The sequence below is a fragment of the Oryza brachyantha genome, chromosome 11 (genome assembly GCF_000231095.2).
Source record: "Oryza brachyantha chromosome 11, ObraRS2, whole genome shotgun sequence".
NCBI lineage: Eukaryota > Viridiplantae > Streptophyta > Magnoliopsida > Poales > Poaceae > Oryza > Oryza brachyantha.
This window is the reverse complement of record NC_023173.2, coordinates 16,158,781-16,181,179: the sequence shown is the minus strand read 5'-3', so window position 1 is coordinate 16,181,179 and position 22,399 is coordinate 16,158,781. Positions and strand designations below refer to the sequence as shown.

General features: G+C 39.1%; 1 protein-coding gene and 1 long non-coding RNA gene across 5 annotated transcripts; one reads left to right on the top strand and one right to left on the bottom strand.

Moving 5' to 3' along the window:
- Positions 1–495: 495 nt before the first annotated feature.
- On the bottom strand, positions 496–6,297 carry LOC102711651. The gene is made up of 9 exons (XM_040528838.1): positions 5,856–6,297; positions 5,179–5,280; positions 4,966–5,085; positions 3,919–4,035; positions 2,318–2,437; positions 2,153–2,221; positions 1,406–1,724; positions 1,120–1,324; positions 496–1,011 (listed from the first exon to the last, which is right to left on the bottom strand). The coding sequence occupies exons 1-9, from the start codon at positions 6,035–6,037 to the stop codon at positions 875–877; spliced, it is 1,371 nt and encodes a 456-aa protein (XP_040384772.1). The 5' UTR covers positions 6,038–6,297; the 3' UTR covers positions 496–874.
- A 1,062-nt stretch (positions 6,298–7,359) lies between these two features.
- Positions 7,360–11,009, top strand: LOC121055758. 4 transcript variants are annotated; one of them, XR_005812759.1, is made up of 4 exons: positions 7,360–7,925; positions 8,534–8,613; positions 8,715–9,873; positions 10,735–11,009. It is a non-coding gene; the product is annotated as an uncharacterized LOC121055758 (long non-coding RNA). The 4 variants fall into 4 exon arrangements; XR_005812758.1 differs by having other exon boundaries at positions 8,513–8,613; XR_005812757.1 differs by lacking the exon at positions 7,360–7,925 and having other exon boundaries at positions 7,935–8,613; positions 8,715–8,801; positions 9,738–9,873.
- Positions 11,010–22,399: the final 11,390 nt, after the last annotated feature.

The window sequence follows — 22,399 nt, the reverse complement described above, 5'->3', positions numbered from 1 at the left end:
ATAAGTACCAATGTTGTTTATCCTTTTTGTAAGATGCTTCAGGACTTTGAATCAATTTCTCTCTATTGTTTGTGTAAACAATACAAGAGTATTTACTCCGTTCGATATATATTTTGACGTGTCTTACACGTGCACGCTAACTAGTTAGTAGAAAGTTGATGAGCTAATTTTTAAAATGTTATGAGAAATATTGATAACAATAGTGTGTGTGTTTTTTTTAGGAAATACGCCACCTAGAGCTTGAAAACATACATGCATTGTATATATTTGTTGAAGGTGGGGATGTCTTTTAATTTGTGTGATAATAGTAACCCTTTTAACTTCATTAGCTATTCTGTTTTGATTTTTGTTTTGGTCGTTATATGTTGATTAATTTCGATTACACCTTATTTTTAGGAAAATAATAGCGGCTCTTTAAAAGTACAAATTTACACTGTTGGATTTAGTATTTACCGTCTAAACAATTGGAATTTTCAAGGAGCAATTCTAATTTTACCACTTGTTTATCGTTATTCCAAAAATATCATAAAAATGTAAAATTCTCATTCGAGTGTCGTACCTACGAAATAGGAAAAACAAGTGATAAATTTACAAAAGCACCCATTTACGAGGTTTTCGACACACTTGATCAGGCAGGCAACCTATACTCCTACAGTGTACTTAGGAGTACTCCAGTATATAATAGATCATTATAATGCATGAACGTACGATGCATTCACAAATTTACGTAAACACCGGCAGAATTAAACATGTATGACCCCTCATCTTAAGCATGCAAAATAGGCTGATAGGTTTGGACTTTGGAGCTGATCAATCCAGGACAAATTAACATGTACGCCACTAGCTACTAATCAATCAATAAGCTTCATGATCATTAGAGCCAAGCTTCGTCATCAGAGCCACTCGAGTACGTGTAGGGGAACGATAGATCTGGAGAGCCTCGATCAAATACACCGACTATTGGATGCTTCAAATCATCCATCCCTTGGTTCTTGCATGCAAAGCAATTACCTAACAAAATATACATATACATAGTGAGAGAGATTTCACTATAAACAAGAGGCCAAAAGGTTGTTCATGACAGATTTAAGTTCTAGTAACACAGATATATTTTCATACCATTTTCATCCGGCTCTAAAGGAGAGCAGAAGTAAATTTTCTCCCCAAGCATTTCATGGACTTCGGCAAAGTACAGCTTTGAAGTCCATTCAGTTGCACTGGCTACCTTCATCTTAACGGTGAAGTTGAAGTGATGAAAAATCTTGTAATAATGTTCTACGGTGAAACATTGGAGGAGAAGCTCATCAAATCGATAATCGTACCCCTGAAAATAACACTACTGGTTAGTCAAAGCTAAGCTAGCTACATGCAATTCAATCAATCAATGAAAAGATTAGAGAAAAACCTTCAGATCGTCTGTTTCTGCAATGTACTTTTGAAATGCCACCATCGCCTCCTCACTCATCCATTTCATCCCATTCTGAGCAATTTCTTTGTCAGAGTCATCAGCATATTGTCCTTCGGCCGGATCTAGTTGGGCATGTTCTGGTGCCAATATTGATCTTTCTTGTGAAGACTGTTGATGGGTCATTGCTTCATCCTCCACTACTTTAGTTTCGGGTGAAGGATAACCTTGAGGAGGACGCATATATTCAAAGAACTCCTCAAGACTATTGATTGTATTTTCTCTCAAGTAATCCTCAAGTTCTTGTAGCCACTCGGACCTAATTAAAATCATGATGATATGATTACCGAAACTTATTATTTTATGTCTAATATGTAACATCCAATGAATTAGAGGATTATTCTAAATGGAAGAATTAACGTTTTTCCATTATGTCATACAGTGGCTATAAATCATACTACATTATTCCAAATGGAAAAATTAAGCCAACAAATTATGTCATACAAAACAATAAATTAGATAAGGGTATCTATCGTTCAGAAAGTGAGCTTACTCTCTAAAGCTAAAGAACAAATCAGAACTGTCATGCAAGTGATTGAAAAGATGAAAAATCAGTACAATATTAATTTGTCTACCGACCAGTACGTATGTAGTTAGTAAAGTCATGCAGTGGTGGTGTCAGAGACTGACAATCAAACATAAAAATGATTATACACATTAAATGTCATATGCTTGTGAAGCGCTTACAACGGTTGTGAGGCTTCCTTATGTGCTGATGGCTTTGCAAATGTAGAATCAGGTCCAGCACTGCCCTTGCTGCCAGCATATGCACCATAACACCGATGCAGTCAGTCATACACATAGTAAGAATCAAACTCCTCATTCGAAATAAACAAATAATAATGCTCATACCTGTGAGTTAAACCAGGTATATACGGTTCATCATCCAGCAACAGTTCGTCAACTTTTGACAGATCTTTGTTTGTAGGGTCAAGATCACTGCTCCTCACATCATCAGCACGCTCCTTAACCCTGATAATACATGTACCAACATATGGCACCATGGCCATTAGTCAGCGACAACTATGGAGGAGATATTTTACAGATGGAAAATATAATATTCATTCTCACTATAAAAGCCAGTTCAAGCACCTTCTACTCAAAGTTTATTTCTGACCCGATGCGGCCAAAGTTTTGGTCAAAGAAGTCAACGAGTTGAAGATATGATTTGATTCATGGTAAAGAAGCCATACGTTAAAGCTCATAAGTGTAGCATCACTTCTTGATAAAAAATATTAAACTTTGATCTGATTAAAACTTTTACATGATCAAATTTTTACAGCAGCTTAAAATAAATTAGCAGAACCAGAAACTGAACCTTATAATGCACTGAAAATACTTTTTGAGGGTGTGGAACAAACAAGGTAGCTGCTACTGGTGTCGTGAGCAATCCATAGCAGCAGCATGCTGGCTCATCTCAAGAGGTTTGTTATTTCAACGGAAATCACTCATTGACAGTAATTGTAATAGTATTTGCAGTATTGCACAGTTCTCTGGAAATCATTTTTTTTCTAACCGTAATCAAGGCACTGTTGAGAAAATGAAAAGGACTAAAAAGGGAAGTTCAACCAGACCGACAATGCACAGAGGATTTGGCCCCCTGGATTGGAATTGTTGTCCATGCAGTGCTGAAGGCATGGAGCCATGGACAGCTGCTGATGGTGAGGGCAAAGCAAAGCCAACCCTTTCACCAGTGAAAAGAATAGTGTGGGGGAGTTCTAAGCTGTGGAACTTAGGTATCGTATCACACTATCACTCCTTTGGGCCCAGTTAGTTCAGTCCAGCTTGACTTAGTTTGGATTACCAACTTATATAGTAGTTGGGACACTGACGCATATTGAGACTTGCAGATGCTACTCTCTGATTACATAAAGAAGAAAGGCAATGCAAAACAGGAGCTAACTCAGTAGCATAGGAGGATAGTGAAGAACAGGCCTCGGATCACTGGGGTCACAGTGGTGGCTTTTTGATCGTATAAGGGGAAAGTGCAACACTACTAGACAGAACTTTTAAGTACCTCGCCAAGAGGTGCTAGGATAAGCAGTAGTAATATTTAATTACCCAGGGCAGTATGCGCCTATTCATAGTATTAATGCAGAATATATTACTAGGTTCAGGGTGGGCATTGGCTTAATTCAGTTCCCTTTGTACTAATTGCAAAGGCAGCAGTGAAAGCATATGCAGTGACAATGCAAAATCAACAGGAGTTTGGAAAATTTACGGTATCTATCTAGACACCACCATGATCACCCTCGACTAGCTTGGTTAGTTTCGAATGTTACTTTCTTATAAATCAGCTACAGTTAATAGGTTCTGTTACAGCAAGATGTCCATTTGAAATTGCAAAAAATAGTCATATGATTAATTTTTCGTAAACATAACTCATATTTATAACCACGGGTACACATTCATATAGCTAAAATGAAAAGGGAAAAATAATTAGTGGAACTTACGGTAAGGTTAGTGAGTCTGCTTCTCTTCTTTTCCGTCTAGGCTGCCTTTTCCGCTGTGAATAGAGAGAACTCTGTCGAATATGAGTTTTACTTCCAGCTTCTGCGTGTCCAGGTTCCCTGTGAAGGTTGTAAGATTTTTCATGTAAACTAACAATAAACACACATAAATATAGAGAAAGAGAGTTTGGATTGTCTCTAGATTCTTTTTGTAACAAGAAATCAATCAAATCATTAGTCTCGGGGGAGCTTGTGACAACACATAATAAATCAAAAAAAAAAAGAAGGAAAGACGCAGCAGAAATACAACTTTTTTATGAACATACGTTACAACACCTTCCCAGCCAGGTCAGAAGATCACTCAGTGGACTACTGAAGAACACAGCTAAACACTATGGGAAGCCCTGGGTGCCCATGAACAGCTTGCAATTGTAGTGGACAAAAGCAAGGAGAATGGTGATAACTATTTCAATCCTATCCTCCGAATTAAAACATGCAGCCGCACTCTGTTTTTGCTTTAAATATAAGCAGGGACTTCTGGCCTTTGTCATAAACAATGAATAGAAACATGTGACATTTGCTAAAAAAATGCACTTTTGATGGCAATGCACCAGGTGATGTGGTAGATCCAATAAGTTGAATATTCTGGTCATAACAGAAGTACCAACTAAGTTGAATATTCTGGTCATAACAGAAGTATCGTGCTCGATCAAAAACCCAGAATGATTCTTCAAGGGAAATAACATGTAAATCGCAAATTGCACAAAATAATTCCTTGACTATTTTACTCAATAGTAGATTTTTGTGCCCTTTCTTTTGTGTGTTCGTGTGTGTGTCGAGCAGGGGGCGCTCCAAAAAGGGGAAGGACAAAGGAGGAGCTCACCACCAAGTTAAGATATGGTCATGCTACGGGATGAACTAATATATAGGACTATCATATGATTGTCTGCTAACATAAACTAGATTTATAACCCTTGGAAGTGGACTGATATTTGCGGATAGTAACATATTAACAACCACCCCATTATTTCAAAGGAATCAAGGTCATACCTGCCAATTGAATCAGGTGCAGAGGGTGAATCATTCAGCGATAGTGTCTTGAATTTTGGCATGTCCGTAGTTGTAGTGCCAAGCTCACTACTGCTAACCTCACTTGCATCCTTCTCAGCCCTGAGTAGATCATGTTGTTCAGATATTATGAAGGTATTGCAAAATGGGCCAAAGAGTAGGGTTTTTTTTTTTTTAATTAAGAAAGATACCCACTTTACTTGTCCTCGTCTGCCTCGGGATCGCTTCCGGCGAGCTGAATAAAGAGCACTTTGCCGAATGAGAGCTCTAGCTCCAGACTGTGCATCTCCAAGTCTCCTGTCAAGGTTGAAAATTTTGGTGAAGTTTTACTAGCATCCATACGCATATATATTGAAAAATTTGCTAAGAAAACATTCAGGGCAGAAAACAAAATATTCCGCACCTATAAACCACAAGTCAGCATGAGCACAGCATGGAAGATTTATTCTACTCAGGAATATTTGTGGAGAATGAAAATTACCCTTCAAAACTAGTAATTTCCCACTTCGGTGGCTGCTACATAGAAACAGTATTCTGGCTGTAAAATGGTTTCAGAGGTAGAAGAAGCATGTGCAATTTTTAAAGTTGCGATTTTGATTGCTATGCACAAGGTAATGCCCGCAGGGTCAATTGGGTTGGAGTATCAGAAGATAGACAGCAGCTGGATGGAGGGGAGAGCAGAAATATTGATCAGAGTGCCCCCAAAATTGCTCTTTTGCGGAAATAAACTGTAATCCACATCGCACAACACATTATATTGCTCGAACATTTTACGCAAAAATAGTTGTGTGGTGGAGGCTCTCCGCTGACTGCCATTGAAACGGAGAGGGGGGAGGAGAAAGGAAAGAGGAGAGGAGAGGAGAGGAGCTCACCGACGACCTCGACCACCACGACGCTCATCAACGCTACACCCTTCTTCTTCTTCTTCTTCTCCCAGTGTAGCGAAGTGGGCTCGGCTGAGGCCAGGCAGACAGTTGGTGGGAGAGTTCCCACCAAATAAGGTCAAGCGTCTCCGGCCAGCTGGAACGTCGCCAGCAAAGGCACCGGCGTCCATGGCGGGGGCGGCGGCGGAATAACCAGATTCGGCGAAGTCGGCGGCGGCGGGATCGACGAGCGCGGCGCTGGAGTCGACGCACTCAGCGAATGGAGGAGATGAAGGAGGCGGCGTCTGGCTCGGCGGAATCGGCGCAGCCGGTGAACTCGGCGGGGTCGCCGAAGTGTGCGCCGGAGGTCGATGGACGGATGGAGGCGGTGATGGAGGGGCGGTAGGGCGGCGCCGGCGGGGCGGCAGGGCGCGGAGGCGGGACGGAAGCGCCGCGAAGGAGGGAGGGCGACGGAGGAGGGAGTGGCGACGGCGGCGGGGCGGTAGGGCGGCGGCGGCGGGGGGAGGGCGACCGAGGAGGGAGTGGCGGCGGCTAGTGTTTGGGAGGCGTCCGGGCGGAGGGAGCCGGCGTAGAGGCGTCGGCGGGGCGGCAGGGCGCGGAGGCGGAGCGCGACCGAGGAGGGAGGGCGATGGAGGAGGGAGCGGCGGCGGCTAGGGTTTGGGAGGCGTTCGGGCGGAGGGAGCGGCGGCGGCTAGGGTTTGGAACGTCGCCAGCAAAGGCACCGGCGTCCATGGCGGGGGCGGCGGCGGCTGGGGATTTCTGCTTTTGGGTATTGGGAATTCTGCTTTTAGGGATTGGGAATTTGGGTTCGGGTGTGGTTGGGTCGCACCCGATTACATTTTCGTACGCGTCTCCATCTACCTCAGTATGTCTAATTTAGGTCTCTCTACGAACTTTTTTCCTTTGGTTACAGGATTGGTTTGACAACAAAAAAAAATTTACTCATTTGGTGAAGATTGGTACCTCGAGATATCGGTATATCGAGGTACTTTTTGTTGGACCAGAGCAAATCTCTAAGTTAAAGTTGTATTTTGTTAGAGGTCAAAAAAAAAGAACTTGCAAAATTCAAAATTGACTTATATACAGCTAGCGTAGTACCTTAAGTCGAGTGCGCCAGTAACCAGTGACAGCTGCTGAAGTTTGGGCTGCTCGTCATTGCCGCCTTCTGACTCGCCGACGGCGTGTTCCATGGCCTCTTCTGTCGATCGTAATTAAGTTTAAGCTGCTACGATTGATTCCTCTTCTCTCTTCGTATATATATAAACAATACGTGGTCTGTGTGTACGTACCTGCCGATATAAATATCCAAACAAGTTTCGGATTTGAATTCAATTCGAGTCAGGGATAAATAGGTTTCCGTGCATTACGAACCTTTATATAAAGATAATTTATGTTACTTGCCACTCAGAATCGGATTCGTTTACACCAACTAATTTACTCGTATTCATACTCATGTTACACATCCAACTTTCGGAATCGATCTACGCTGGATCGGACGCCCAGATCAGTATGCTTCCTCCCTCCCATCATCCCGCGTGCGGCCGGCTCCCTCCGCCCGAACGCCTCCCAAACCCTAGCCGCCGCCGCTCCCTCCTCCGTCGCCCTCCCTCCTCGGTCGCGCTCCGCCTCCGCGCCCTGCCGCCCCGCCGACACCTCTACGCCGGCTCCCTCCGCCCGGACGCCTCCCAAACACTAGCCGCCGCCACTCCCTCCTCGGTCGCCCTTCCCCCGCCGCCGTCGCCACTCCCTCCTCCGTCGCCCTCCCTCCTTCGCGGCGCTTCCGTCCCGCCTCCGCGCCCTGCCGCCCCGCCGGCGCCGCCCTACCGCCCCTCCATCACCGCCTCCATCCGTCCATCGACCTCCGGCGCACACTTCGGCGACCCCGCCGAGTTCACCGGCTGCGCCGATTCCGCCGAGCCAGACGCCGCCTCCTTCATCTCCTCCATTCGCTGAGTGCGTCGACTCCAGCGCCGATCCCGCCGCCGCCGACTTCGCCGAATCTGGTTATTCCGCCGCCGCCCCCATCCCTGCCTCCTTCGCCGGCACCTGTAAGCCCTGGTCAGTGAACGCCTCTACGCCGGCCTGCAATTTTGAGTTCTAAATTAGACATGGATGCTTTGACAAACAGCAAAGAATTCTAAATAATTAACTGCAGAGAAAACATGATGTCAACAACTCAGAAATATATTTATCATCTTTTCGAACAAGCTTTCATGTTCTTGAATGCCCTATATTTGACATTTCTAAATTTGCACATTATATTAGTTTTAACCAGAAAATGTCTCTATCCATGTCTTGACGGAACAATGATGGAATAGACTAACTCAGAGTTATTTCATCAGTTGGAGCAAATTCACATGTGGATATGAACATTTTTCAGTATAAGGACATCAATAAGCTAAAGGAACAATGATGGATGAATTTTAACTGCTGTTAATCAACTACTAAAGTGGAACTGAAGTGCAGAACCTGAAATTTCTTTTGCTAAACTTGGTGATGAACTGATGACTGATCATACAATTTTATTAGATCATGACGTGACGTGAATCATGTGATATTTCCATCTGTTGCTAAAACCATTTTCATTTAGCTCACTGCAACTTGCTTAAATTTGTTCTCCATATATTTTCCCACCTCCGTCACAGCACTGCTATATTTATGGACAGTCAAATATAACATTGGATAAAGCCCCTTTTCTACTCATAATTGTTGCTTCGGTTTCTTTAGGTGGATTCAGCGCTTCAAGGTAACCCAATGATTGGCAGAGTTTACATTATCCTTCCGGTTATTATTTCTGCACTATCTTATACAGTAATTAATTGAGGGATTTATTTTGGTTTTGTGAAGAGCATACCAGCAGCAGAAAGCAGACTGTTCCTCTCGGAAGTTCATAAGAAGTTCTATAGGTAGTTAGGTACAGCACACAAGGCATTGGTATGTTCTGCACAAATGTTGATCTATTTTCCTCGTTAATTTCCTCATCACGTCTGAGTTAAAAAGATAGGTAACATTCACATTAAGAAGTCTTTGACAGTCACTAGGCAGCAAGTATGGTGGTTTTGTTTGAAGAAACATCAAGCATTATATAACTCAGCCAACCTGTATGGTTTCATTTCATATCTGTTTTCTAATTGCTGCAATTTCTAACATATACACAGTACCATTAGACTTATTGATTCTGATATAACAGGTATACAATGAGATGAATGTGTTTTCTCTTAAAATTTTAGAGTCTCTGATTTCCTTTTGTTTACTAGGAGTGTAGGACATGGTTTATTTATTTATTTCATAGGATCCACTTCAGCTGTATATATCCATATGCAGTATATGGTCTCATATTTAATTGGTTTTTTATATTTAAGTGACAGTTTTGGCTGGCACAGAAAAAGAATTGGAGACTGTTTTAGCTGCCAAATGCCAAAATGGTTGTAGGCTAGCATGCAGGCCTGGTGCAAAAGCAACACTAAATTATTTGTCTGACCGTGGATTGTCTCTCTTCCCCACAAGTTAATTTTCATCTATTTGTGTATTATAATCGAGCTATTGTATTGTATGATGGTCAGAACTCTATTGTTGGGTTAGAACAATAAATAAGCTTGAACTTCTGTGTACATATCTAAGGTACATCATCATGATATGTAGAATAGTAAACCAATGTTGTATATGCTCGATTTTTACAGTGAGTTGGGCAACTTTAAATGAAAGGTGGACTATTAATAGGAGATGGTACTATTACTATCTAGGTTGAATTGATCGTTCGGATGACATTCTCTTTAATCGCAAATTTCATGTGTTACAAGGTTTCCTCATTTACTTTCCTTCCTTCTCTGTACATGTTTTTTTTCTCTTTTTGAGCTTTCTCTTGTTCAGTGAGACGATTGGACGGACAGCCTCTTACCGTTGCCTCATTTTCCTGCCTCTACATGCCGCTGTCGCTGACACTCGCCTCACCGCACTGCCAATAGTCTGCCATTTGATTCATCTTGGCAAGAGGAAGGCCCCGCCGGTTCGTCCTCTTTCTCCTGAACCTTCTCACATCCTCCTATCTCCTATGTGATTTTTGTTAATTGGAAAATCCGATGCAATGTTTCTTCGATTGGGATCATGCTGCAACAGCAAAGGATCTTGGTGATTGGTTGTTGGAGCCAATAAAAGGTTGTATAACTTTGGATGTTATCACTATTTAAAAGTTGTATCCAGTATAACGCTATATTGGAATGGGTATTTTACATGTTTTATACTTCAGTTGTGATAAAATAATACCCCAGGTGAACATGCACTTCTGATTATTATTTTTTAATTGTTCAACTGGACATGTTTACTGAATATATCCACTAACAATTGGATGCTTGTTTAGTTATCAAGGATAAGCTTGTCTGATATGTAGATAAATAAACAATTGGTCCATATTTGTGATAAAAAGTATCACTTATCAAACCATGGCAACGAACCATAGCTGATAGTTGATTTCAGATAGCTGATTTGCAGGTAACTGACAAACAATTTTGTCTTTGTTTGTACAAATGTCTTGTAGCAGAAATTAATTAGCACAAATTATACCAAGATTATCCCTCTCAAAAAATAATTCTGAGTTATGACTTAAAATGGCATAAAATAAAATCCATTGGACTAGATGTAGAAAGCCTTGCAACTTATGTAATCTTCAGACAGTTAGCTAAGCGCTCTAGATACAGATTTCTTTCATCATTTTTAGCCCTGTGCTATAGTGGTTGTATATGTAACCATTTTTCTGTTGTGCTATATAGTTAGCTAAGCACTCCAGATCAAGGGATTTTGGTAAAAGATAGGTAGGTGGTATGTCGTTCCGCATTTTCTTCCACCTAACAATTTTTGCCTTGCTTTTCAGCGCTTAACCCAAGCAAGTGGATATAGTTCAAGCTCGAGGAGAAGGCGACAGTCAGCCACATCTCACACTTATTTAGGTAGTGACAACAAATAAATATTTTGTTCCTGTTACCTACTTTGTCTGACTGCTAGCATATGTGTGCATGAGTCCTGCTAGCATCTCAATAATAAAGCTACTCAATGTACTGAAATGCCATAACAATTGTTGTATCTGGATAATCAAAAAACAGATGCTCTGAATTATTCTATATTTTATCTTTTTTGCTAGATTATGCATACACGAACCCTCGACTGATTTTCTACTGATTAGTCTGTGTTGTGATTTTCTACTGAGTTAAAGGCGGTGATTGTTTGCCTTTCATATCACTGAATTTCTTTATCATATACTTCCAAATGAATGCAATGAGGGGATGGGGGGAACTGAGTACCTGACTACCAATCTCTTTCACCAACTGGCTTGCCTTCTTCAATGAAAAGTGAAGCAGTTTGCGTTCCAGTTTACGCTTAACAATGCAATCTCTTTCATCTCTATTAAATTGGGTCGTAGCGTTAGCATGGGTATATTGCTAGTCATATAATCAGGGTCTGCAGATATGTAGTGTTGCTGCATATACTACTGTATGAATCAGAGGAACATCAACCTGGAACAGCTCGACGACTTCCCAGCAAAGAAATGTTTGTTCCAGCTCGACGACTTCCCAGCAAAGAAATATTTCGTATTAAAAGATTTCACACTCAGATATGATTGACCATGTGCTGTTCCTGTCACTACCAAATCACAGATTTACTTTGCGCTCACTGCTCAGTCAAAAAACAAAACAACCAGCAAGATTTTGTCTCCCTTTTCCACCGTATACATGCATGACGCATCAGCAGCTCTGCTGGTGTAACCTCAACCCTCTGGGAAAAAAAAAAGGCCAAAAAGGCTCGGTTTGTCACACATGTGGTAAGATCATATTACAACAAACATTGCCCCAAGCTTAACATACAGACAGACAGTAAAGGAAACAAGCAGATGCATTTCCATATAATCAGTCTCTTTGGTCAGCGCTGCAACTGCAACAATCAGGTGATTATCACTTCTCAAAACTTAATCTGGCAAAGTAATCTTGTAGAGTCTACGCAAGGTGGGCTTGTCAACTCTTCCCAAACCATCTATCCCAAATCTCTTCCCTTCACTGTTTTGAATCATAACATGTTCATTGTAGGTTGGCAGCTGGCTTGTCTCATTGGCAGCAGAGGCCGTTGGCTTCCTTCCATCACCAATAACCATAACGGCGTGTGAAACTGGCAGATTGGACTTGGCATGAATGTATGGTCTAGTCTTGTCATACATGTAGATCTCTCCTGGCTTCAAATAAAAGTAGTTGCGCGAGACACGGAAATAGCCTACCATTATATTTCCAGCTTCTAGGAGAGACCTTACCTTCTGTGAATCATCTACGTCAACCTTCTCATATGATGAGATTTTGAAGAGGCGATCCTGCAAAAACCCACTCTAGTTAAGAATAGAGTCCAGGTGTATATACCAATTAGAATCCAAGATTATGTGAACAGAACACAAACTAATACTAGTACTACTAATAATTAATATACCTATTCAAAAACATCGCTCACATAGTGACATGTTGCATATCACGGTACGTAGCGTGCACCGCACCAAGCAACAATTATATATAAGCAGCTCATAGAGTGCATTACTTGTTAGACAGCATTGGATTATAAATCTTAAACTACCAAATACAAAGTCGTTGTACCAATATATTCTAACCGCAAAGCAATCACAATGGCTAAACGCTGTCCTTTCTTCTTCTTTTCCGTTTTATTAGCTTCTTGCACGTATAAAGAGTGCAAGTTAGCTGGATATACCATTTTGTGTTCTGTTACCACAGGCTGGTCCACAGCTTCTAGACGAGAGGGTTACTCTATTCTGATTTGAACCTGGATTTAAGTATTTAACCCATCAAGATATAAGAGTCTAGGTCTACCCTTTCTTCACTAACACCAGATTCCTAGCATTCCCTTGTTGGTAATGTTTTTGTTGGAGTTATTATTATTGTATCAGGGATCAAAAGACAGTTGGAACTTGGAATCAAAAGACAGTTGGAGAGTTAGTACAAGAAGTTGGAACTAGGAAAGTGATGGGATATGATATTGGACAAGACACAGTTCTTCCATAGTTTTCTAACTAGTGTATCCTTAGAGAAGTTAACGATTTCCTTACTATTGATTAAGAGTTATAGAGTTGATTCTGGTAACAGACGGTAATTTGCTTAATCACCGCAGAGCAGCCGAGTTAAAGATAGCAATGCCTAAAAGCTAAAACTCATCCATCCAAATCAACAAATAGGTACTATATAGTGATAAAGCATATCCGCAAGCACCTCTAGCTGATATTCTACATTCAACGCCACAAAACTGATATTGTAGAACAGAGAGTAAAGTGAAATACAGCACTTGCATGTAAAGTTAATTTTTTACCTCAAACTCAACTTTGTGATGGCCTATGACGCCATGGTCTTTTAGAATGTCTAGCGCAGTTTCTAGTCGACGCTTTCCCCTTTCCTTAGTCTCCTCAGATGCAAACTCTCCAGCAACAGTATGCTCATACTGACTCTTTAAGTTACTCAACGACAAAGTCCATGTGAAATCCTGTGGAGGATCAAAGCATGAGAACTGAAATTTTTTTAACGATTCAACTGCCCCTAAACTTGCCTGAAATGTACAAGTATCTGCATGTAAAAAGTAGATGCAATGTTATTCACCAATTCAGCTGAAAAGTTATACAGGAATAGAAAGTTAAAAAGATTAACTAATAGTACATCATAATACTCACAAACTTAGGATATTTTTTTATTTATGGCACTATGTATATCATACCAGGAGCAGCCTTTTGGTCTCGAAGGGGAGCCAGAATGTATTTACTATTGTTCGGTCTTCCTGCCCATGTAAATTCTTCCCCTGGCTGCAAAAGATACAATCTTTTGTTCACATTTACTGAGATCTAGTGAAAAACATAACTACTCAAGCTTGTATATATAGAGAGTTGTCACTTCAAGCAGAACGAGACTTTGGTGATGGCTTTAATTGATACATTCATCCTATAAGAAAATTTGATTTAACTTAATCAGAAGATTAGTATTGTGGACTCATTTCTAGGCTATCAGCACAATTGGAGTGGTGAGCACTTAGCCCAACTGGACGGCTGAATGAGAATGAGGAGAAAGCCGTTCGGCTAGGAAAGAGTAAGCAAGATATAATTCGGTTAGGGAAGTTGTAGATTGTGTAGGCTTCTGTTTCTATAGGATTCTTGGTGTACAAGACCAAGACATCCGCTATTTTAGATAGCTTGATTTGTTATCTATATCTTCATGCTTCATCAAAGAAAAACCTTCCTTTAGTTGCATCTATTTCCTTCCATTGCCTCAAACCCAACAACTCACACACAAATTCCACTCCCTCTCTATACCAATGCCCTGCAATAGCATCTTGGTTCTCCAAATGTACCATAGAGGCCAAAAAGGTATTTAACTGGAAGAGGTAGTTTGAATATTCGTCGCCATTTTGTTGCTGTTGGGTGATATCAACATGTAATAATTAACAATTTATATACTTCAAAAAAATTGATTGAGTTCGTACCACCTTTAAAATCACAAAGCAATTATATATTGCACTATATGACTCTAGTTAAAACAGCCTGCATGTATCAAAAACAAGAACCGCTCTTCTAAATACAATTTTATTAACAAGACTCTTGTTGCTTTCCCCTTTATTTTCCCTGCATTTTCCTTTTTTAGAAAACAATTGGTGAAATTTGAACTATATACACTGTCAATGTCACTTTTCCTTGTTCTCTTGAAAATGCATGAACATACACTTATTGCCTCTTTCCCGGCCTGTGAGAACATTAGAACCAGCTGATTGAAAAAAAAAGGAGACTGACTTTTTAAAATTACCTTCTGCATAATGTTTTTTGGAAGTGCAGAATTAGCAGCAGTGGATCTATCTCTATCCTGATGATACGCTTCAGACTGTCTCATGACCTTAGCGAGTACCTTACTGTTCAATTTTGCACAACAACGTCGTTCTTTTGCATTAGCAATCAGCTTCTGCCATGTATCTCCACTTGCACCTAGTTTTACTGCTTCACCAATAATCCACAGGCAGTGCCTAGAAAAAAAATTATCAATGTACAGCTTTTGTTAGTAAGAAGAGAAAAACCGATAAGCAATATGCGTGTTGATCACAATTGTATAACATGCCTTGATTTTGTAAGGGCTACATTTATTTTGTTGCCCTCAGGAAGCTCTGATTTATCATCGAAGACTGACGACAAGATTACCACATCATACCATTTCTGACTCAAATTATCAAGAGAACTGACTTCCACATTAATTCTCTCATGATTTTCATACTTAATGCCTAGGAAATTTTGCATTTCATCCATCTTACTGTAGCTTAAACAAACCATACCAACATTGATCTTTCCAGTGTCATTTGTTAGCCCTGTAATGGGAAGTTGGTTAAACAAAATATTTATATGCACATCCCTAAGCACAACATAATTATAGTGAAAAAAGCATGGTGCACACATTGCTAAGCTAAGCCAAACACTACTAATTTACAGCTCTGAGAATGCATTTCTCATTTTTTTTATCACTCTTCTAAAATGGTACACACAATGCTAAGACAAACACTACTAATTTATACAGCTATGAGAATGCATTTTTTCTTTTTCTCTCTCTTCTAACCGGTACACACATTGCTAAGTCAAACACTACTAATTTACAGTTATAAGAATGTATTTTTCTTTTTTTTCTCTCTTCTAACAAAAAGATAACATATATGATTTTTTCAGAAAAGAATACGTTTTTAGAAAACAGAAAAACGATATACCTTTACAAAGGGACTGAAGCAAGCCCATAACTGCAGCTGACTCCACAAAGAAATTTCCTTTTTCTCTTAACTCGTCAACAGCACTAATGTCAAAAAACCCATAAGTATAACTCGGAAATTTTTTGAGAAGATTATTGTAGCCATCGGACTTGACAATCCAGCCATCCTCAAGTCTACCCTCATAGAAATGTTCATTCATAAACTGACTAATTGAAGGATTTATCATATACTGCTTACAGAGTATCTTCTTTTGAGAATATATGTGTGACAAACGTTGAAAAAGACTTGAGCCAAAGCCAGCATCTTGACAGACCTAGTGATTCACCATTAAAAAATAATTTAGGTGTGAAAACATGGTAATAACTCAAACTAACATAAATACACATGGTGAACATGCCAGATCAGATCATCAAAAAGCTAGTCATGCATCGGTATTAAATCTAAATCTACCATAAAAAATGCATTTAAGTATTGTAAACGATTTAAAACTCTTATATTATGCAACTAGTATGGTTTCAGTTTATAAAAGAATAACAACATCTATGCTTCTATAATTAAAAAGGATGTATCAAATACCTCACTTTTCACCATGGGCTGTATATGGAGATGATCCCCCAACATTACAATATGTCTCGGTGAAAATGATAGTGGCATAAGCATATCACTCTCCCTAATTTGTCCAGCATCATCGACTAATAAAATATCAATTGAATCCAACTTTAAATCATGTAGTTGAGAGGAGCAGGCTGGAGTACAAATAATGGTACGAGAATGTTTAATGCAGAATTCCTCAAACTCCTTTCTATCATTCAGCTGTGGTAATTCAATTGAGTTGACAACAATCTCTATTAAACCAAGACAATTCATCCTAGTCTCATTTAGCTCTGTAATGTAAAATCCTATCCCTTCCAAGTCAAAACCAAGACCAGATCCAAGTCCAAATATTCTTTCAACATTAGAGTGGGTTATATCACAATTCTGCATTTGGTTCTCCAAATGTGATATACCCCTCGTTAATTTGTTTAAGTTCTGAATATCATCATCCGACAAAGATATATCTGAAAATCTATCAATCAAAAGATGTGAACATTTTTTCACCTCCATAGCAAGTGCACTGACTTTTGTTTTAAAAGAACTCCAGGAGAACACAAGTAACTTGGTTTTGTCACACATATTGGACCCATCATGAACACATTTCTCCTTGCAATATGGTTTCAATCCTAGAACGAAACCTATTTCTTTCACAAAACTTCTCCATAAAAATATACAGCAATAGAGCGCTTGGGCCCTATTCTCTAATCTCATGTCATGAAACATGTTGTGATTCTCTGTATTTCCAAGATAATTGACCTTATTGAGAACAACAGTACCACTGAAGTTGAATGATGGAAAGTGATTTTTCAAATTCTTTAGGAGATCAGCAATATCATCTTCCCTAGGAAGACACACAAGAGTTCTAAATCCTATATCCATCATAAATTTGACTATACCAATAGCCACTCGTGTCTTCCCACTACCCGGAGGTCCCCAAACAAGATTGATAGAATCATGATGTGTACATCTCAGTTTTGAAGTTATACCTATCACTGCATCTAATTGCTCTTCATCATATTTATTCGAATGATCTGTCCATGCCACAAGTGTATCATTGCAATAGATGCATTCATCTTTAATCTACAAATAAAATACACAAAAAATTGTTTAAGTCAAATATAAAACCTTGTGCAGCTAATTTAAAAGAGTGCAGAGTTCACCAAATAAAAGAATTTCTTTACCTTCTCAATGGGTTGTAGAAGTGACTTGATAGTACTGAAATTGTCAAACATAGTCTTCTCTATTGCTTTTGATACTACTGTATCATCCATAATATTAGTTAAAAAACTAACATACTTAATTGCTTTACTATCTGCCTCCTTGTAATGCTTTGATGTCAAAACTCTAAAACCTTTTTGGAAAAATATATCTTGACCAACTCCAACCGCAACGGCCAAACAACCAACTAAATTATCCATATTTCTTGGAAGTTGACTACTCAATACAAATACATCACCATCATGTACTACATGGTGACAGTCATCCAAACCATGAAGATCAATATCAACATAATACTCAGATGATGGACCACTCCATGTCACAGAAAGGACGTTATAATATTGAGTTGTTCTAGTCTCCAACATGCTAGAATGTATACTCGCACGGACTTCTTCCACAAGTAGATTAGAATGAGTGTCCAAGTATTGTTGCAGTGAAGTATACATGGCTGGCATTTTAGGGATCTGGTTCACAAGATAAAAATCACGTTAAAGTTTGTACGACACACAGTAAGAGATTTTCTTTAAGCTAATAATAATAGAATGAGTAGATGCAGATACTATATTTTATTTGATTCAACTCAATATACTAATTTAATACAGTTATGCACTAATAAGGCACCCTGTATTGCGTATTAGGGGAAGGTTTTTCAAGTTTCTCCCGCGAACGCACTCTCTAAAAGATTAACAATGAGCAAAAGAACAGCAACCAGAGATGTATAGCGCGTATTTATATGACTAACCTCGAAAAGATTTTCATTTTGAACATCCTCCAGTGTCCAGCTTAGAACAGCTCTGATTAGAAAAGAGCTTGCTTTGCCATCATCGGCTCCTTCATCGGAGCGGGAGCGGAGAAGCCCTTCTCCGTCGCCCTCCACCACCGCGTGCGGTGCACGCCCTCCCAAGAAACCACCGTCTTTGCCGACGAGGAGGTGGCCTTCACCCGCCGCCGCCGCCGTGGCCACCGCGGGCGCGGGTGGGCGTGCCGCGCTTCCTCCGGCGGCCGTCGTCGTCTCAGGCACCGCGACAGGCGGCGCCGGACGTGCTTCCTCGCGCGGCTCGCCCTCCCCCTTTCCCCGCCGTCGCCGGCCGCGACCCATCCTGCTGCTGGCCGTACCACGGCGGCGAGCAGCTGCTCAGCTTCTGCTTCCTTCTGTTGCGAGCCCGCTTGGCTTTTTTCTCTTTTCTTTTCTTTTCTTTTTTAAGAACTCCAGTATTGTATTTCCGGCTGCAAAGAGAAAAGGCAGTCACATCCCATGTCTCTCTGACAGACGAACGCGACGCGCCTCGGCTCAGCTTCAGCTGTCCCTTCGATCCACCGGTGTATGCACCGTGCATTGCGTCGAACAACGAAACAGGAACAGCGTGAGCCGGTGGTCGCCTCCCAGCCATTACGATTTCATTTCATGTGTGTTTTGGTTAAGACATCTGCCATTACATCATCAAGAGATTGTCTGAATTTGTTTTATAATTATTTAAAAATATAAACGAATGGTTCATCTACTACCAAATACATCCCCTAGCTAGAGGTTTATAAAAAGCGTGTTCGTAAACATCTAAAATCTATAATTAAAAACCAACGAGGAGCCATACTTTAGGAGTAGTAGTAATGCACATGCTACTAAGGTAGTACTACCACAATTTAATCGGAGATTTCTGTTCTAAATAATGCATGCAATACCGCACGGTTACGTTGGATGGTTACCTTTGAACTTTGTCTGGGTTTCCTAGCCGGACAAATATTTATACTTAAATAACTCAAAATTTATTTGCTTAAAACTCTATATGCGCTTAGCCATATAGAGTTTTAGTGGTTTATGTGCAGGGCCTCCCACGCCATAGACTTTGTTGTCTCTACGTTGCTTCTTGCAGGCCTGCCTGCAGTCCTGCCTGCCTGCACCCTCCCTCTTTCTGTGTCAGCTTTTTTTCTTCCTGTAAAACTAAAAAGAATGGTGCTGCAACATCTATTTCCGGACTAACTTTGGGACTAGTTTTAAACTTAATTTAATGAATTAAACACTATATATAGCAGCATTGTCGTCCATCTCTAATATTCCTTTAAAAAAGAGTAGCTAACTTTTAATTTGTAAAAATCTGTTTGCAAATGAGGTTATACAGAAACCACTCCTAGCCCTTACTATAGTCTATAGTACAATTATTCATGTTATGTATCATTCTCATCTAGCAGTATTTACTCGATCCGTTTTAAAATATAATTATTTATATTATTTGAATGTACCAAAATATAAGTATGTTTGGTACTATTCACAATATTATTTATCTCATCAATCATTTCTCATTTAAAATTCTTCTAATTTTATTCCTATTTACCCTCTCACTCTCATCCATTACTCATTTATTAAAGTCCATTAAAGATTTTTTTATCAACCTTAATCCTTGTAAAAGTTAGTGCCTCCGTCCCAATTTAATTGCATTTGAGATTCTCGTGTCCAAAATTTGACTATTCATCTTATTTAATTTTTTAAAAAAATAGTCACATCTCATGTTTTATCATATAATAATAATAAAGACATTTATTATAAAATATTTTCAAATAAGACGCATTTGAAACATTGAATATAAACCGTGCAAAATATATTTTTCTGGTACGATTTAGCACTACGTACATACTCTCTCCGTCCTAAAAAAAATCAACTTTTTAGTTGTTAGATACAATGTTTAACTCTTCGTCTTATTAAAAAAATTTATGATTAATAATTTTATTTTTATTAGATAATAAAACATGAACCATACTTAATGTGTGACTATTTTTTAAAAATAATTTAAAATTTTTTCAAATAAAACGGATGGTGACACAAAATCAAAAAGTTGATTTTTTTAATGGGACTAAGTAGTTAGCCGATCCATATGAGATCCGAGTAGACATGCTTGCTTTCCCTGTGTATAAACTAGCTAGCCAGGGCGCGGTCAACATCATACCCAGACAGAAAGACGGTGTACGTGAAGCCGCTGACATATCCCACCATACTGCACTCCTACGTACACTACTACAGTACTAGTGTGCATCTTTCTTTATGTGAGAGGTGATGAGCATGCACACGTTACAACAAAAACCAATCCGGCCAGTTAATTATAAAACCCACTAATATGCTCTTGGAAAAAGCACTAATAAACGGAAGCTAATCATATTTTACTAATATCGCAACGTGAGACGTGGTGAAATTATTTGGTTGGTTTGAGTTTGAAAAAGACAACTCAAAACAACAAGGCCTATAGGTAATTACTTGCTCTAGAAATTACTACCACATCATCTATAGATTATCTAGTCAGATCATATAATAGTTAGCATTAGATTCATACTACATAGTTTACCTCTCACACACAGTATTTTTAGAATGCATGTACCGTCGATACCTAAAAATTTGTAGCAATATATTTTTCTCTCATTTTCTCTGTCTTTTAAGTAAGCATAAATAATCTAATTTGTTAATTCTTGTAGCATACTTATGTCACCCTATTGTACTTGTCCTAAGTCATTTATTGTCCATAGCTCCATGTACTTGTCTTAAAATAAGATTATTTTTATTTACATTTAAGCTTAAGCATCGAAGTCTATGAAAATAAGGAACAAATACATTGAGACTAGATAATATAGAAACCAATTGTATGGAATTTGATAAAGTACATAATATTAATTTTAGTTTTTTCACATAATATTAATTTTAGTTTTTTTAGATTTATATTGATATTTATGAGATGAGCAAGAACAGACGGAAATGATGACCAAGTCATGCAGTAACGGGAAGGAGAAAAGAAGGTAAAGACAAGGGTTGTATTATTTTGATCGATGAAAAATAAAAACTTATCTGATTTTTAATAGTATAAAAATAACTATTAAAAAATTAAAAATATACTCTATAAATGCAAAATGTTATATAGAAACTTTGTGAAAAATATATTGTTTATAATTTCAGAAAATATGCAAAAACCAAAACATAATCTATTGAAAAAGAACAACACACAGAGCTTGTGGGGCATGCCGGCACCGCTCTTAAGTCCTGATGACGGCGAGACATAGCTGGACCGGATAAACCTTAGCTACTACCATCCGATGTATATAGTTCATTTTTTTTACCCTCTAAAGAATTTATTCTTTTAAGTAATTATTTATCAGAGGGCGATTGTTTGGTATTTTCAGAAAATAAAAGGGCAACCAGCATATTTACAAAATTATCAATTTATAAATAGAATTTTATATATGTGTTCTTAGTTATATAAAAGCTAAGACTGAAAAATAAACTACGATGAAAAACTCTAAAATTTACTGCAAATAACTTTGAAAATTTAAACATTGACTTATAGCTTCTAAGTATAACCGGAAACGAAAAGTATGACATGTTAGAGTTTAATAAAGTATGAGATAAACATATCGATACTTTTAAAAGTAAAATGCATTATAATCCTATAACATTATACAGTCATATGTAAGATAGGTTAAAATTCAAATACTTTTGGACAAAGGAAACCCATAGTACACATATCGGGCATGCCACGATCGTCTACAGCGCAGGTGAGCGGTTTTCCAACCAAGAATTAACCTTGGCACTTCATCTAAAAAAAACTTGGCACTGTGGAGCCGATCCGCCGAAGGAGATACGGCCGATGGGCTGTATTTTTTACATTTTGGTTCTTTTAAAAAACTTATTTTATAAATAGACCTCTGAAAAAATTTATTACATAAATAGACCTTTTTGACCGCGCCAACGTCATTGGGGCCGTCGTTGTATAGGTTCGTGTGTCAGGAGGATGGCATCAATGTCACTAGCGTCGTCCTATACAACGACGGCGCCAATGACGTTGGCGCGGTTAAAAAGGTTTATTTATACAATAAGTTTTTTCATAGATCTATTTATAAAATAAGTTTTTCAAAAAAACCAAAATATCAAAATTTCAGGCCGATGGTCACCTCGGAAGCTAGTGACCTGCCCTTGCCTAAAC